This window comes from Eptesicus fuscus, chromosome 7 (genome assembly GCF_027574615.1).
Source record: "Eptesicus fuscus isolate TK198812 chromosome 7, DD_ASM_mEF_20220401, whole genome shotgun sequence".
NCBI classification, from domain to species: Eukaryota; Metazoa; Chordata; class Mammalia; order Chiroptera; family Vespertilionidae; genus Eptesicus; species Eptesicus fuscus.
In genome coordinates, this window is record NC_072479.1 from 87,670,591 (window position 1) to 87,685,585 (window position 14,995).

The window sequence follows — 14,995 nt, forward strand, 5'->3', positions numbered from 1 at the left end:
TCTTGTGATATTTCTGTGGAGGAGAACAGGAATAGCATCATCTTACCCAGTCTCAGAATGGTGTTTAGGCCAGAGTTTGCTTCCTCACTATGATCTGTGCCAGAACATTCACATGAGCAGTAGGCATTTATAATCAGAACTAGAGGCCTGGTGCACGAATTCGTGCATGGTTGGGGTCCCTTGGCCTGGCTGGTGATTGGGGCCGATCAGGGCCACCTTGCCCAGTCCCGATAAGGGCTGATCAGGGCTAACCAGCCAGGGAGAGAGATCAAGGGAGGTTGGCTTTCAGAGCACACTGACCACCCGGCTGGCCGGGCGGGGGGGGGGGGGGGGACCGCGGGAGGTTGGCCAGCCGTGGAAGGTTGGCTGTGGGAGTGCACTGACCACCAGGAGGCAGCTCCTGCATTGACCATCTGCCCCCTGGTGGTCAGTGTGCATCATAGCTACCAGTCAACCAGTTGTTCGATCGACCAATCGTAATGGTTGCTTAGGCTTTTATATATATAGATACCTTATAGCACATACCTACCCATAAGACCCGAGGCCATACTGCTGCTCCATTTCCTTTTGCTATCTCCCTGTTTTGCTGCTCCAATATCTCACTCAATTCTGGAAGAGTTGCAGCCTCCTGTTACTGTGAGAACAGATGCCTTTTACTTTCATAGGAAGCATTTAAACTGCCTTTGAGTGGCACTGGAGTCTTCCCAATGCCTCCAAGCCTGGGGCACTCCTGGCCCCCTTATCTCCTCCCGGGCTCATCTTGACAACCTGCAAGACCAATGATGACACGTCCCGTGATGGTGCCACGTGGTTGGTGGTGCCCCACACCTGCCCATTGAATGCAGCTGTGTGCTGCAGTGGCTGGTCTCCTGCTGGCACTGTGTGCTCACCTTCTTGTCTCTCTGCAGACTGCAGCCAGCCCCTGGATGTGGTCCTCCTCCTGGACGGCTCCTCCGGCTTTCCAGCTTCTTACTTTGATGAAATGAAGAGTTTTGCCAAGGCTTTCATTTCAAAAGCCAATATCGGTGAGTGAGGTGCCTGAAGGAGCAGGTTAGAAAGGGGCTCTTCTTGGCGCTCTGCCTGCTTGAAAGTGCCATTGCGTGTCTTCTTTCCACCAGGGCCTCAGCTCACGCATGTGTCTGTGCTGCAGTACGGAAGCATCACCACCATCGATGTACCGTGGAACGTGGCCCAGGAGAAGACCCACTTGCTGGGCCTCGTGGACCATATGCAGCAGGAGGGAGGCCCCAGCCAAATTGGTAACGTGGTGCTATGGGCTGAGATGCAGGGGCTGTGTCTGGTCCTCATTCTTGGCATAAGTGAGGAGTGACCTTGGCCAGTCACTTTGGTTTTGGCCTCAGTTTTCTTTGCTGTAAAGGGAGGGCCTAGATGCTCTTTCTGGTCTCATCTCGATCTCACTTGTGTGCGAGACTCCCTGAGTCTCTGAATCATTCAATTTTGGATCTACCTGGAGACAGGATGCCCAGTTGGCTGCAGAAACGCCTTCCCCGCAGCCAGGACTCACTTGTATGGTCTGTTCTCCACTCTCAGGGCATGCTCTGGGCTTTGCTGTGCAATACATCACGTCGGAAGTCCATGGTGCCAGGCCGGGCGCCTCTAAGGCGGTGGTCATCCTGACCATGGGCACCTCCACAGATTCCGTGGCTGCAGCTGCCGAGGCTGCCAGATCCAACCGTAAGTGTCCAGTGTTCAGTGTCCATCCTGAGACTGGGCTAACTTGCCCAAGGATCAAAAGTGGGAAGGTGTTACTTCTAGGTGCCACGGCTGATTTAAATGCTCCATACCTGTATGTGGCCAGGTTTCAAACAGGAGGAACTCATCCAATCAATCCCTGTGCTATTTGGAAACCAAGCAGTAATAAGTGTGTGTTAACCCTCCATTTGTCCACATTCTTTAGATTTTTAACGTTTAATTTTCATTTTGTGTCCAGGGATGGGTCATAGCTCACACTTTTTTTTAAAAGTGGCATCCTTGGTCTCTCACCACCCTCTCCATGTCTGAGGCAAGAGGGACTCATATGGGGCCTTGAGAACCATTGGGGAACTTACCGTTTTCAGAGCCCTTTTCCAGTACCTGCCTAATGGGTTTGAGGGATGAGTGATGGAAAAAGACAAAGGCTGCTGCTTTTGGGAGGGGACGAAACAGGCGTGACCTAGTCTGGGTGTCCCATAACAACCTGTGCTGTGAATATCCACAGAATGTGAGCCCGGACAGGTGGTGTGGTGCTGAGGGAGGGACAGGTGAGTGGAATGGCACTAAGTCCTCTCATGGCCACCTGTGAATGTCCAGTCTGGAAAACATGAGGCTCTATACAGGTACAGGGTGTAGCTTCAGGCCAGTCCACTTTGTGCCCACCTGACCAAAGCAGGTTGGCAGAGACCCTTTCTTATTCCTCTGCTCACTTAGGAGTGACAGTGTTCCCTATCGGAATCGGGGATCGGTATGACCCAGCCCAGTTGAGGATCTTAGCAGGCCCAGACGCCAGCTCCAACGTGGTGAAGCTCCAGCGCATTGAAGATCTCCCTACTATGGTCACCCTGGGCAATTCCTTCCTCCACAAGCTGTGCTCTGGTGAGTCTGGTAATGTCTTTCTTCCCCCTACTCTCAAAAAATAAAAACAAAAGCAACAAAGCCCATTTCCGAGACCTGAGGGTGCTCATGCACAAGATTTTGGTCTTGAAGGAAGATTGTTGTATAGACCAGGACCTTTAAGTTTCTGCTCATGAAAAGTGTGTACTATGAATCTCCAAGGGGCTACCAGACAGTTCGCTGGGTAGAGCCCTATTTCCTGTTCTAACTTCTCATCCAAACTTTAGCAGAAAAAGCCCATGCTCAGTTGTGCACAGGCATCTTAGATAAAGAAGTAGAAAATAGAACAGGGAACCTCAGCATCCTGTAGATCATGGTCTTCTTCCTTATGCCCTGGACTCACTCTCAGCATGAATACATGGGCCTTTAGAAACACAGTAACATAGAATCTAATATCAAAATACCATAGTTTAAGTTGATTTAAGATTAGAAACCTTTCTTTAACCACATATGATTTATTTGACCTGGTTTAATATGTGTTCCTAATGTAATTAGTGGCGAGTCAAAACCTACTACAGAATTATTGCCCTTTCCTCTTGGTAGAAATTTTCAAATTCCCTTTCAAGTGTTGAGGATCTTGCCTCATTTCCTCCCTACTCCCCCACTGGCACTGATTTATGGAAGAGGGAAAGGAGATACTGACTTTGAAAAAGCTTTATAAACCATAGTTATTGCTGTATTGTCACTATTGCTTATCATCACAATTAGAAATAACCACAAAGCCCGCCTGAAGAACCATGGGGTGCCCACCTCTTATCAGGTGTACCCGCACCCTCACTGTTAAACACACTCAGATTATTTTCAGAGTTAAGTCAACTTCAAGAACTAGCCCAGGTAGCCCATACAGACATCGTGAATGGCTTAGACTTTCTGGGTGATGGTTGGGAACTGAGATCTGGTTTGTATCTGTTTCAGGGTATGTTAGAGTTTGCATGGATGAGGATGGAAATGAGAAGAGGGTAAGTTCCCCTTTGTTGACCTGAAAGAAGAATCAGAAATGTATATTTTGGGCCCTGTTCCTCCTTGTACACTTTTCTTTCCTTATGGTCTTGGTCCAGTTCTCTTTCTTACCATTATATTATGTTCTGTTTGTTTTCTTTTTTGGGGGAGGGGATAGGTCCACCTATGAATCTTGTGTTCTGTCTCCTGTCTCCTTGTCATTTAGGCCTATGTCCAGGTTTTAGTCTCTATGTCCTCAGAGGGGTCTTGGCCTGGTAGATGGACTTAGAGTTGGAGCACCTCATCCTATGTACTACCTGAATCTGGTTCTTTCTTTTGCAGCCTGGGGATGTCTGGACCTTGCCAGACCAGTGCCACACAGTGACGTGCCTGCCAGATGGCCAGACCTTGCTGAATAGTCATCGGGTCAACTGTGATCGGGTGCCAAGACCTTCGTGTCCCAACAGCCAGTCCCCTGTCAGAATGGAAGAGACCTGTGGCTGCCGCTGGACCTGCCCCTGTGAGTCCTTTGCTTCTCCAGCCTAGACAGTGTTAAAAGGGCAGTGCTTTTAGCTGGGCTGTGCAGAAAGGTAGACCAGAAGCTAAGCACCCTCTCTCTTCACCACAGGCATGCACAGTGCTACCTTTACCCATGTTCACACCCTATCATATCCTCTGGACAGGTTTTCATTCAGTCCCAGGGATCCCTGTTCTCTTCCTGTGTCTTTGTTTTTATTTGTTTGTTTGTTTGTTTGTTTTTGTTAATCCTCACCTTAGGATATTTTCCCATTGATTTTAGATAGAGTAGAAGGGAATAAGGGAGGGAGAAGGAAGAGAAAGAGAGAAAGAAAGAGAGAGCGAGAGAAGCGATATGAGAGAGACACATCATTGGTTGCCTCCTACATGCACCCTGACTGGGGCTAGGGATTGAATTTGCAACCCAGGTATGCAAATTAACCGTGATCTTTTGGTGCAAGGCCAACAGTCTAACCACTGAGCACACCGGCCAAGGCTCTTCCTACGTTTTTGGAGGGCGCTGATGGTGGGCAGAGCCATTCTCATTCATTTGCCAAGTGTGAGTTCACACTGTTTCTTTCCCTTGTGACTTAATACATTCTTCTAGAAGTTGGGGCTGGATTCCTCGACAATATTCATAGCTGGAGTATTTGGGATCCCTTGCAGCATGGATGTCAACAGGCCAGGAGCATTCAGTACGGGCATTTGGAAATGCCTGGCTGCTCAGGGACTTAGGGGAGTTTGTGTGGAAGAAGCTCTTGGAGAGGCTGCTCAGCTCTGACCGATGGTACATCCAGACCCACCATCTGTCAGTGGCTGTGCTGCCTTGGTGTACAGGTCTCTCATGCAGGTGAAGATTGCCTGTCTGGGAGTGAGGGACGTTAGTACAGACTCACTGACTCACTAAACTGCCTCTAAGTTCTTTCTTGGGCTTTTATTTACCCACCACCATAGAAGTGATCATGGTTTGTCTGGAAAGCTCACCTCCAACTTCATCTAGGTCCACAGTTAGCTTTCAAATCATGTATGGCAGTGGTGCCTTCCATGGGGGCGATTTTCACGGAATCCTCTTACATAGATGCAGGATGATTAGGATTCCCAAGTGGTGTTGTAATAGGAACCTTGAGAATTTGTTGATTACATGAGTGAATGAGTGGCAAATGAGGGAGTGCTGAGACCCAACCATTTGTTTTGGCTTCGGAAGTATTTCTCGTGTGCGATCTCTTAAGGGATCAAGTCAACATGGCCACTTGTACCGTTAGTCACTTGGCAGCTGAAAGGACACACGTGTTTTTAGGTGAACTTTCTTTACAGTGAGATCGTGAGCTCATGCTTTGCTTAGCTCCTCATGATTTCAATGAGTCATAACACCCCTAGAACTTAACTTTGTTTCTTGGGCCAAGGCAGAGTGGAGCATTCACTTCGCACGTTACAATTTTTTTTTTTTGAAATATGGTTCTATAATTTGCCACGTTTTTAAAAAATGTAATGCTTGTTCTTGTAAGCTTTCTCTAGGAAAAGATTTAATGACCATGTGTTACTTACCTGAGGCACTCTACCTCTCAGAATCTCAGATTCCTAATCTGTAAAAAGGAGTAAATGAAACTATAGGACTTCAAAGGGCCCATTCAGCTCTCAATTCTGTTTATCTGTGTGCACTTTTGTAACGCTGCCTCTTTGTGTGGATAATGGCACATCCCTCATTTGCTGTCCCCTGTCCAGGTGTGTGCATGGGCAGCTCTACCCGGCACATCGTGACCTTTGATGGGCAGAATTTCAAGCTGACGGGCAGCTGTTCATATGTTCTATTTCAAAACAAGGAGCAGGACCTGGAGCTGATTCTCCATAACGGTGCATGCAGCCCTGGTGCTAGGCAGGCGTGCATGAAGTCCATTGAGGTGAAACATAACGGCCTCTCGGTTGAGCTCCACAGTGACATGGAGGTGAGGTGACTTTTGTGGGTCCCATGGCAAGGCAGCCACATGAACATGGTGGCAGTTGGTTTTAGCTGGCACTCCTATTAGAGACGTAGCCTTCTGCCTAACTAGCAGAGTACCACCTTCTTTGGAGGGGCTTCTTGCCATCTCCCTTGTTTTGGTGTGATTTCATGTTGTTCTGGGCCCAGATTTGGTACCAACTTTAGGTAGCATTAAATTGTGAAGGTAGTGCCAGATTCTGGCGCTGGTAGGAAATTGGGGTTGACAGCAGTACTGTTTACCCAGCAGGCATTATGAGCCCAGTGCCTCAGGCTTGCTAGCTTTCCAAAAGAAACTATTTAGTGCCTAAATTAGGGCATTTGGAAATATGTAGGGCCTCAAGAAAATGTATGGCTCCAAAATTCAAAAAGAAAACTGCAAAACCGATTTAAATAAATGTTTGGTTAAATGCTTACTAAAGGTTATATTATGACAATTTCTTTACTTGTTCATTTAGAAATCATAAATATTTCATTATGTGAAAACAACTTATAGGTTAGATCTCATTTTGCAAGAATTCTTGAATATGCGCAGCAATTGCTGAAAAATCATAGCTAGTCATATATTAAATGAGTAACTCACAGCCAAAATTTTAAAATTAGAAAGGAGAAAAAGCCTTCCAAAACATTTACAGCAAAAATAATATCGTGAGATGTGAATACATTGAATATGTTTGATATGCTGTGTGATAGGGCCTCCAAAGAGCTCCTAATGACTCTCCCCCACCAAAAAAAAAAAAAAAAAAGGCTTAAAATAGTCCTGTTAGTTGTTCCTGAAAACACTGATGAGCTGGCAAAATGGCAACTTTCCTAGCCCATCCTGAAGGGGTTGTCCTCCCGTGTGGAGCACACAGAGACTCAAGGTTCAAGGTGCTTCAACCGCTGGGCTTTCCGGTTCCAGGTTCATGGGTCTCTGTGCAGTATTATAATAGTCTGTTCTCCTGCCAAGCTCTTCAAAACTCCTTTATTTTAGAAGAGCTGCGGATAAACATCAGGGTCTGTGATAACCCTGGAATTGAAGTTGGAGACTGCTAGTAACTTCAGGAAGAAGCTAAGAGTGAAATTTTAGGATTCTTTATTGCTGTGAAAACTGATGGGTTATTTTCTTCTTTGGATAGGTGGGGGTGAATGGGATTCTGGTCTCTGTCCCTTACACGGGTGGGGACATGGAAGTCAACATCTATGGTGCCATCATGTATGAGATCAGATTCAATCATCTTGGCCACATCTTCACATTCACTCCACAAAACAACGAGTTCCAGCTGCAACTCAGCCCCAAGACCTTTGCTTCAAAGATGTATGGTCTCTGTGGTAAGAACATCTTGAACTCTCCCTCCTTTTATATTTTTAAACCTTCCTTGCTCTACTCTCAGGACTCTTGGATGCTTGTATTTCTGGGTCCAGTAGCAAGTTTCTGCTGCTGGTGGGGATGGAGAATGGCCAGGTCTCTGGCATCATCAATATGCTGGCACACACAGCCACTAACTTTGTCTTTCCTTGTTTCTCTAGGGATCTGTGATGAGAATGGGGCCAATGACTTCATGCTGAGGGATGGCACGGTCACCACAGACTGGAAAAGGCTCGTCCAGGATTGGACTGTGCAGCAGCCGGGGAGGATGTGCCAACCTGTTCCTGAGGAGGAGTGTCCCATCTCCAGCACCTCCCACTGCCAGGTCCTCCTCTCGGCACTATTTGCTGAGTGCCACAAGGTCTTTGCTCCAGCCACATTTTATGCCATGTGCCAGCAGGACAGTTGCCACCCAGAGAAAGTGTGTGAGTCGATCGCCTCTTATGCCCACCTCTGTCGGACTAATGGGGTCTGTGTTGACTGGAGGACAGCTGATTTCTGTGGTGAGTATTTATATGTATCCCCTAAAATTTGTGAATACCAACTAATTGTGGGCTTGCTCAACTTCCCTGGTACTCGGATTCTTTATCTGGGTAATGAGGATCAAAATCCCACATTTCTTCTGATCTAGGATTTCAGTTAGTATCAAAGAAGGTGGGAGATGTATAAGTAATATGAGTGTTGAATTTCTATGTAAATGAAAACACTATCATTTCTATTAGTATTCTAGTGTTCAGACAAATGTGATTTTAATATGTTAGGCACAGACAGGCGCCAGCAAAGTACAGAATAATCAGTCATTTTGAATTTAAAGTTCCACCAAGCTTTAGCAAAGCCTCCCAGAGTAGGCCATGCCTGAGCAGAATTTTGGAGTGTGAGTGGAATTTTGCCATTTGAATACCAAGAGTTTTCTTAGTTACAGATGCCACAGGGTAGATATCTCCCCTTCAAGATCAGCTTCCCTATTTGGACTCGATCTAATATAATCGCATACTCTTAATTGGTGGGGGAAAAGGGGTAGAGAAATCAATATGTACAAGCATCTTGGAGTCTCAGGGTTTACGAATTTACAATTATACAGCTGTCAGCAGCTCTTACATGGGGCTGGAGGACTTGGGCATCTTAGTCGCAGCTCAGCTGGTGATGGGAATCAGTTTCTGCATCTTAGAATGAGACAGTTGGACTAGACAACCACTAGGTTCCGTAGAGCTCTCGTTTTCTGAGTGCATGTGGATGGTACGGCCTCCTTTCCATCTGCCTGCAGATCAAAGGGCAAATATTAGTTTCTGAGTTACCCATATCACCTTCTCTGCTTAGCTAATTTTTTGGTCTACCTCCTGACTATTTATTGTGCATAGGAAAATCCTTGATGCTCAAAATCCTTGGAGAATTTATCTGCCTTGGCACCATGAGAACCTAAGAAAGGGGCTGAGTAGGGCCAGGGTGGGAGGAATAAATCACCTTGTAGCTTCTCTTCCAAGGCAATTCATCATAGCTGTAGATTCCTTACTTTATTTTAAGAAGAGTTTGTAAGCTTCAAATATACTAGTTAATGTATTCAAAAGAAAGAACCATGATACTTCCTAAGGACACACGTTCATATAACCAGTTAAGATTAAATTTGGTTGCAAGTAACAGAGAAATAAAATTCTCTATCACACAGTGATCAGAGGGAGGTGGCTCCAGCTGTTTCTGGGCCTCAAACTGGATTCTAACTTTTTGCTCACCCTCACTTGGGTTGGGTTTTCCTCATAGTTTAAGATGATGCTCTAGTTATCATATCTAAGTTCCAAGAAGCAGAATGGGTGAAGGATGGAAAAGGGAAAAAGGGTATGCATATATTTTTTTAAAGATTCCTGGAGGCTGCTATAGGAGTCTACACTTCTTCCTTTCATAGGTCAAAGCTTTGTCACATGACTACACTTAGTTGCAAGGGATGTTGGGAAATGTAGTCTTTATTCTGGGTGCCTCTGTTTCCCTCTGGTGGGTGTGAGCCATCCAGAGTGACCTTCTTCTCCATCTGCAGCTATGTCTTGCCCACCATCCCTGGTGTACAACCACTGTGAGCATGGCTGCCCCCGGCACTGTGAGGGCAATTCAAGTTCCTGTGGGAACCATCCCTCGGAAGGTTGCTTCTGCCCCTCACACCAAGTCATGCTGGAAGGTAGCTGTGTCCCCGAGGAGGCCTGTACCCAGTGTGTCGGTGAGGATGGAGTCCGGCACCAGGTAGGAGCCCTGGTCTTTCACCTCCCATGGGTCCAGTAAGAAGAAGTGTTCACCAGTGATTGGCCCCTTCTAACTTTAGCAGTAGGGGTTGACTCTTAAGGGGGTCATTGAGGGGTAGGGGAGCATGTCATACCATGTCATACTATGTCATACCAAAACTCTTGGTATGACATAGTGGCTTTTGAGTTAGATCTTGGTTCATATCTTGACTCTGTCATATATTAGCTGTGCTACTACGATTGCTACTATTACTTTTATCATTATATTTATGAAAATAGATGCTATAGGAACCCGAGAGAGGATAGGAAAAGAATATTTTATATGGTGATGCCTACCATTATGATGATATATTATATACCTTGCATTGTACTAACCACTACCTATTCATTATCTCAAAAATTTTCAAAGGTGTGTTTTATAGGATATTAACAGTTACCTGTGGTCAAGAACATTTAAAGAACACTAGCTAGACAAATTAAATAAGTTTCTTTATTGTAGGGCTATTTGGAGTTTTTAATGTACTAATGTGTGGCAAGTATTTAAGAGGGTTTTCACTTATCAAACTTATCTGACCATGGAACTTGTATGTGTGGTGGATGAGTGAATGTGTGTGCATGTGTGTGCGTGCGTGCGTGTGTGTGTGTGTGTGTGCGCGCGCGCGTGCTCATGTGGACTAGGACTAGTCTGTTGGACTAGGATTCTAAAAACACACTGGATATCTTGCATCATCTCATAAATACAAAACACCTATGAGAAAGCTAAAGCTTAGCTTAGGGCACTGCCCATGGACACAGTTTGTAAGTTATGGAGTTGAGTGTTGGACTCAGAATTTGAAGCTATGTCTGACTCCAGAGAACTTGCTTGTTCCAATATACGAAATTGCCCTTTTACTAGGTCTTTTTTTTTGGGGGGGGGGTTGATTTGTGTGGAAGCCATCAATTCTTTTAGCCCTTTAGGAGTTATTGATACATTTTGAAAGGATCCTCCCCTTCCTACGATGACAGTCGTATCTCTTCAAAGTTGACAACATGTGTGTTTGTCGGATCTGGGGCAGGGTGTGTCTGTGCACATGTGAGTGTGTGCTGTGGTTCTGTCCTTCATCCTTGACAGTGATATTACAGAGCATGGTAGAGGGAGGAATACATTTGGCTTCTAGCAAAGGAGAATGTGTTCTATGATCATGTGTTGATCCCCAAACCTAACATCTCTGTCATCACAAGGAGGGCTTTATCACTAAGTGATAGGGTTTGGTGACTTGCCACTATATTTAATCACTGCTAGGAGAGCTCCTGGTAAGGCCAGCTAACCAAACTGGGGAATGATGAAAGCAACAATTCCAGTAACTACACTGTTCTTCCTTGACACTGTAAGCCAGGGAATGGACTATTTTATTTGATTCTCCCCAAAGCTCTGTAGAAATGTCATTATATGTCCCACTGAATGGAAGAGGAAACCGAGGCTCAGATGGCACAAGATGATGAAACTGGCATTCTTATTCACTACACCAGGACATTCCATAGTGTTCTAGACTGCCATTGATCTCATCAGAACCCTGAGCTAAACTCTGAGCTGACTGGGAGTCCAGGTCAGCTCGGGCATCCACTAGTCTGTTACTTGGGTGCTCCACCTGCTCTGTTTTGTTGTTGGGCTCTATCCCATTTATTTTCACGGTGGGACAGATAAAATCAGAGGGAAGCCCAGTCATACTCTACTGCTATATTTCAACTTGCCAATTTAAGTAACTTCCTGTACCACAGTATTCTCCAAACGAGCTGACAAACCTTACACTGCTCTCCCTGCTTTGCACAGCTCTTGCACTCCTGCTGGGCTCCAGGGATGTGTACCATTCACAGGTGGGGCTAGCACCCAGTGGTGATTGCAGACCGGTTTTGCTGCTGGTGGTAATATACTCTTAGAGGGAGGCAGATGTGGTCTCTACTCCCTTCCTTCACATCCTGATGAGAAGTCAGCTCAAGTTTGCAAAGTGTTCCTGGCTCTGGGGCCATCAGCTGTCTGCAGGGGGCTGAAAGCAGGAAGCTTGTGAATTTTATTTTAGTGCCTCTACCCCTGTTTTCTTCACTCCTCTCTGACCCTCTTTCCCCTTTCACTGCTCCCTCATCTTCAGTGCAACACATCGGGAATATGCATTCACATGGTATAAAGAATGCTCCCAAATAGTGTGCTATTTTTGACATAGAAACCGTCTTATAAAAATATTTTAAAATCAAGTAACATAAAATGAATTAATTAAAACTATGAAAGAAACACAGCCAATTTTAGTTATTTCAGAAAATACAGCTTACACAGATGAAAAACAAGTATCTTATCCAGCCACCTGCAATTGCAGCTTTTACTTTCAAAGTAGAGTTATGAACAAAAAAATCTAATATGAAAAATATTTCTATTAAATGAAATTTTTTAAAGTGAAAAATTAAGGCCAGAATTTTTTTTCCTTTAGGGAAATAAACCAGGGTATAAATCTCTTGAGGTAACATCGGAAGGGCAAAATATTTACCAGTTTCCATAGCTCTTGTTTAGTTTACAAAGTGCACTGTAAAGATGGGAGCCTTTGTTGCCGGCTCAGAAGGGATCCAGAGCCGTGCTGGCTGTCTCTCTCTCCGTGTTGGGGAGCAGGGGGTGCTGTGCAGGGCAAATACTGCTTCAGTTCAGCTCAGCAAGAACTACCTCCATTACCCAGAAGCCTAGTGCCCCTGCCTGGAGCCTCCCTTTCTCTCTGATCTCTGGTGTTCTGTAACCTATACTGTTCATTTGCATCTTCTCTTAAATTCTCAACTGTGGTCTTGCATTCCTTCTGTGACCTTGGGCTTTGAAGACTTCTAGGTTCCCTTGCCGAATTCTCTGTGGACCATTCTTTTGTCATCGAAATCTTTAACTCCAGCTAGCTCTCATACCTCTTCTCCTGTCTCAGTAATTGTCACATCCTGGCCCTGGAACCTGGTGGGTGAGACAGGGCTGCCTGGAGTTGGCCTGTGCTGATGCAGGAGCGCCATCTGCTGGCCCACTCGCTGCATAACCCGGCATGTTATGCCCCTATATAGCTGGCCGCTGGCGGTTTTTAAAAGCTTAGTGTTAACCAGAAAGGGCTTTTCCAGGGGCCCAAGATTCTGCCTCCTGTCTCAGGCAGGCCTCCTTAAAGCTGCCTGGGAAAATAAAAATTCCTGGAGGAGGAGCTATTTGGTCATCTATTGTGGTGTTGCCCACTCTCAGGATAGTTGTAGCATTATTCATTCTTAAATGTAGATATCTGAAGTCCACAAAAACAGGCTCTTTAAAAAGCCTCCTTTAAAAGAGAGGAAAATCGCCCTGACTGGTTTGTCTCGGTGGATAGAGAGTCGGCCTGCGGACTGAAGGGTTCCGGGTTCGATTCCGGCCTGTACCTTGGTTGTGGGCACATCCCCAGTGGGGGTTGTGCAGGAGGCAGCTGATAGATGTTTCTGGCTCTCTATTCCTCTTCCTTCCTCTCTGTAAAAAAAATCAATAAAATATTAAAAAAGAGAGAGAGGAAAAAATCCCTCAAAACACATTAAAAAAAATAACCCTCTTCTTATTTCACCACTTTTGCCATTTAAAAGTCGAAATACCCCCCTCCCCCCGCAATTTGCCGTTTCTTGGCATCACCCAGAAGCCTGAGGGAATAAGCGATGCTTTCCCACCCGGTCTCTCTGCTCCCAACTCTGAGGCCAGCACTCAGGGCCCCTCTCTGTGTCTTCCTGGCCCCAGAAACACTTCAATAGCAGCCCCTGCAACCTCTTTTTTTTTGGTTTCCTATTCCTAGTCCCTCCCTCTCAGTCCTGCTACCCTCACCATTTGGCCCTTATTTAACAGTCTTCCTGGGAAGCAGGGCCCTGCTTATAAAGCTCCAGGGCTGCCCCATTGCCCACCAACAAGCTCAAGCTCCTCAGGTGGGCAGGGAAGGCCTCTACAATTGCCCACGGACCCTCAGGACATTCTCCCCTCTGCTCCACACCCAGAATTCTTTCTCCTCCCCCAGCTCCCCCCACGCCACTCCACCTCCCACCCTTCACAGGCACTTCAGGAGGCCTCTCTGAGGGCCCCAGCCCTAGTGAACTGCTCTTCTTTGCCCTCCTGTGGCCCTTTTATTTTTCATTTTAAAAATAGCTTTATTGAGATATAGTTTACATATAATAAACAGCAGCGAATAAAGTGTACAGTTTGGTGAGTTTTGACACTTGTGTACTCCCATAAAACCACCACCACCACAACCAGGACAAGGGACATTTTCATCAACCCCCAAGGTTTCCTTGGGCCCCTTTTAATACGACCCCTGACCCCCAGCTCCCATCCCCAGGCAACCATTAGTCTGCTTTCTGTCACTATAGATTTGTTTATATTTTCTGGAATTTCATATACATGGAATCATGTAGTATATACTACTTTTTGGCCTGGCTTCTTTCACTCAGCATAACACTGTTGAGATTCACCTGTGTGTGTTTGGTACTTTGATAGTCTGAGTAGTATTCAGGCTATTTATGGCCGAGTAGTATTCCACAGTGTGGATGTATCATACTTCATTTATCTCATGCAATGTTTTCTGCATGATCTTATTTCCTCAAGTTGACTGTATTTATCCAATGTCTGTCACTCCCACAGCCCCAGCAGTGTCAGGCACTGTGACTGCCTGTGAGTAGCAGGTGTAGAACACGTGGTGTCTGGGGCCAGAATGCCAGGTTCAAATCCTGGGTGTGCCACCTGGTCATGTTCCTTCTCTGGGACTCAATTTCATCATTTATACATGAAGATAATAATAGTACTTGCCTGATAGGGTTATGATAAGGAACATAAATCAAATAAACATAAAGACCATAGGAAAAATATCTCGAACATATCTAATGCTAATTATTATTGGGAGGCAGCAGAACATGTTGTTAAAAGGGTATATTCAGGGTTCAAACCCTACCTCTGCTGGTTCGACCCTAGAACTGCAAGTGCCTCAACTTTCTCATTTGATAAGTGGAGATAATAATAAAAATATCCTCTCGACAAGGCTGCAGTGAAGGTGGGGGAACTGACTTCCGTTTACTCCAGGGCTTTCTGCCCTAATGTCCTGAACCCTTTCTGAACCCCATTTTCTCTCAGTTCCTGGAAACCTGGGTCCCAGACCACCAGCCCTGCCTGATCTGCATGTGCCTCAGTGGGCGGAAGGTCAACTGCACCTCGCACCCCTGCCCCACGGCCAGAGGTGAGTTCATCCTCTCTGGGACTCCCTCCAGGCCCTGCAGCCACCATATCCACATGTGGATTTCCTGGGCCTGGCCTGTTTCCCAGGCCAGACCACCCTTCCTTACCTCTCTGGGCTGGGGTTCCCCTTGTCCTACACCTGGAATAGCTGCTCTCAGAGC

General features: G+C 46.0%; 1 protein-coding gene across 1 annotated transcript in view; it reads left to right on the forward strand.

Annotated features, from left to right (window-relative positions):
• VWF (von Willebrand factor) overlaps positions 1 to 14,995 on the forward strand; it is a 115,683-nt gene that overhangs the window by 76,285 nt on the left and 24,403 nt on the right. Inside the window, exons 29-39 of the mRNA XM_008144811.3 lie at positions 909 to 1,025; positions 1,119 to 1,259; positions 1,552 to 1,695; positions 2,428 to 2,592; positions 3,526 to 3,569; positions 3,892 to 4,069; positions 5,788 to 6,008; positions 7,159 to 7,351; positions 7,550 to 7,891; positions 9,415 to 9,614; positions 14,733 to 14,835. Of these exons, the coding sequence (XP_008143033.2) occupies positions 909 to 1,025; positions 1,119 to 1,259; positions 1,552 to 1,695; positions 2,428 to 2,592; positions 3,526 to 3,569; positions 3,892 to 4,069; positions 5,788 to 6,008; positions 7,159 to 7,351; positions 7,550 to 7,891; positions 9,415 to 9,614; positions 14,733 to 14,835 (1,848 nt within the window). The remainder of the gene's footprint in view (positions 1 to 908; positions 1,026 to 1,118; positions 1,260 to 1,551; positions 1,696 to 2,427; positions 2,593 to 3,525; positions 3,570 to 3,891; positions 4,070 to 5,787; positions 6,009 to 7,158; positions 7,352 to 7,549; positions 7,892 to 9,414; positions 9,615 to 14,732; positions 14,836 to 14,995) is intronic.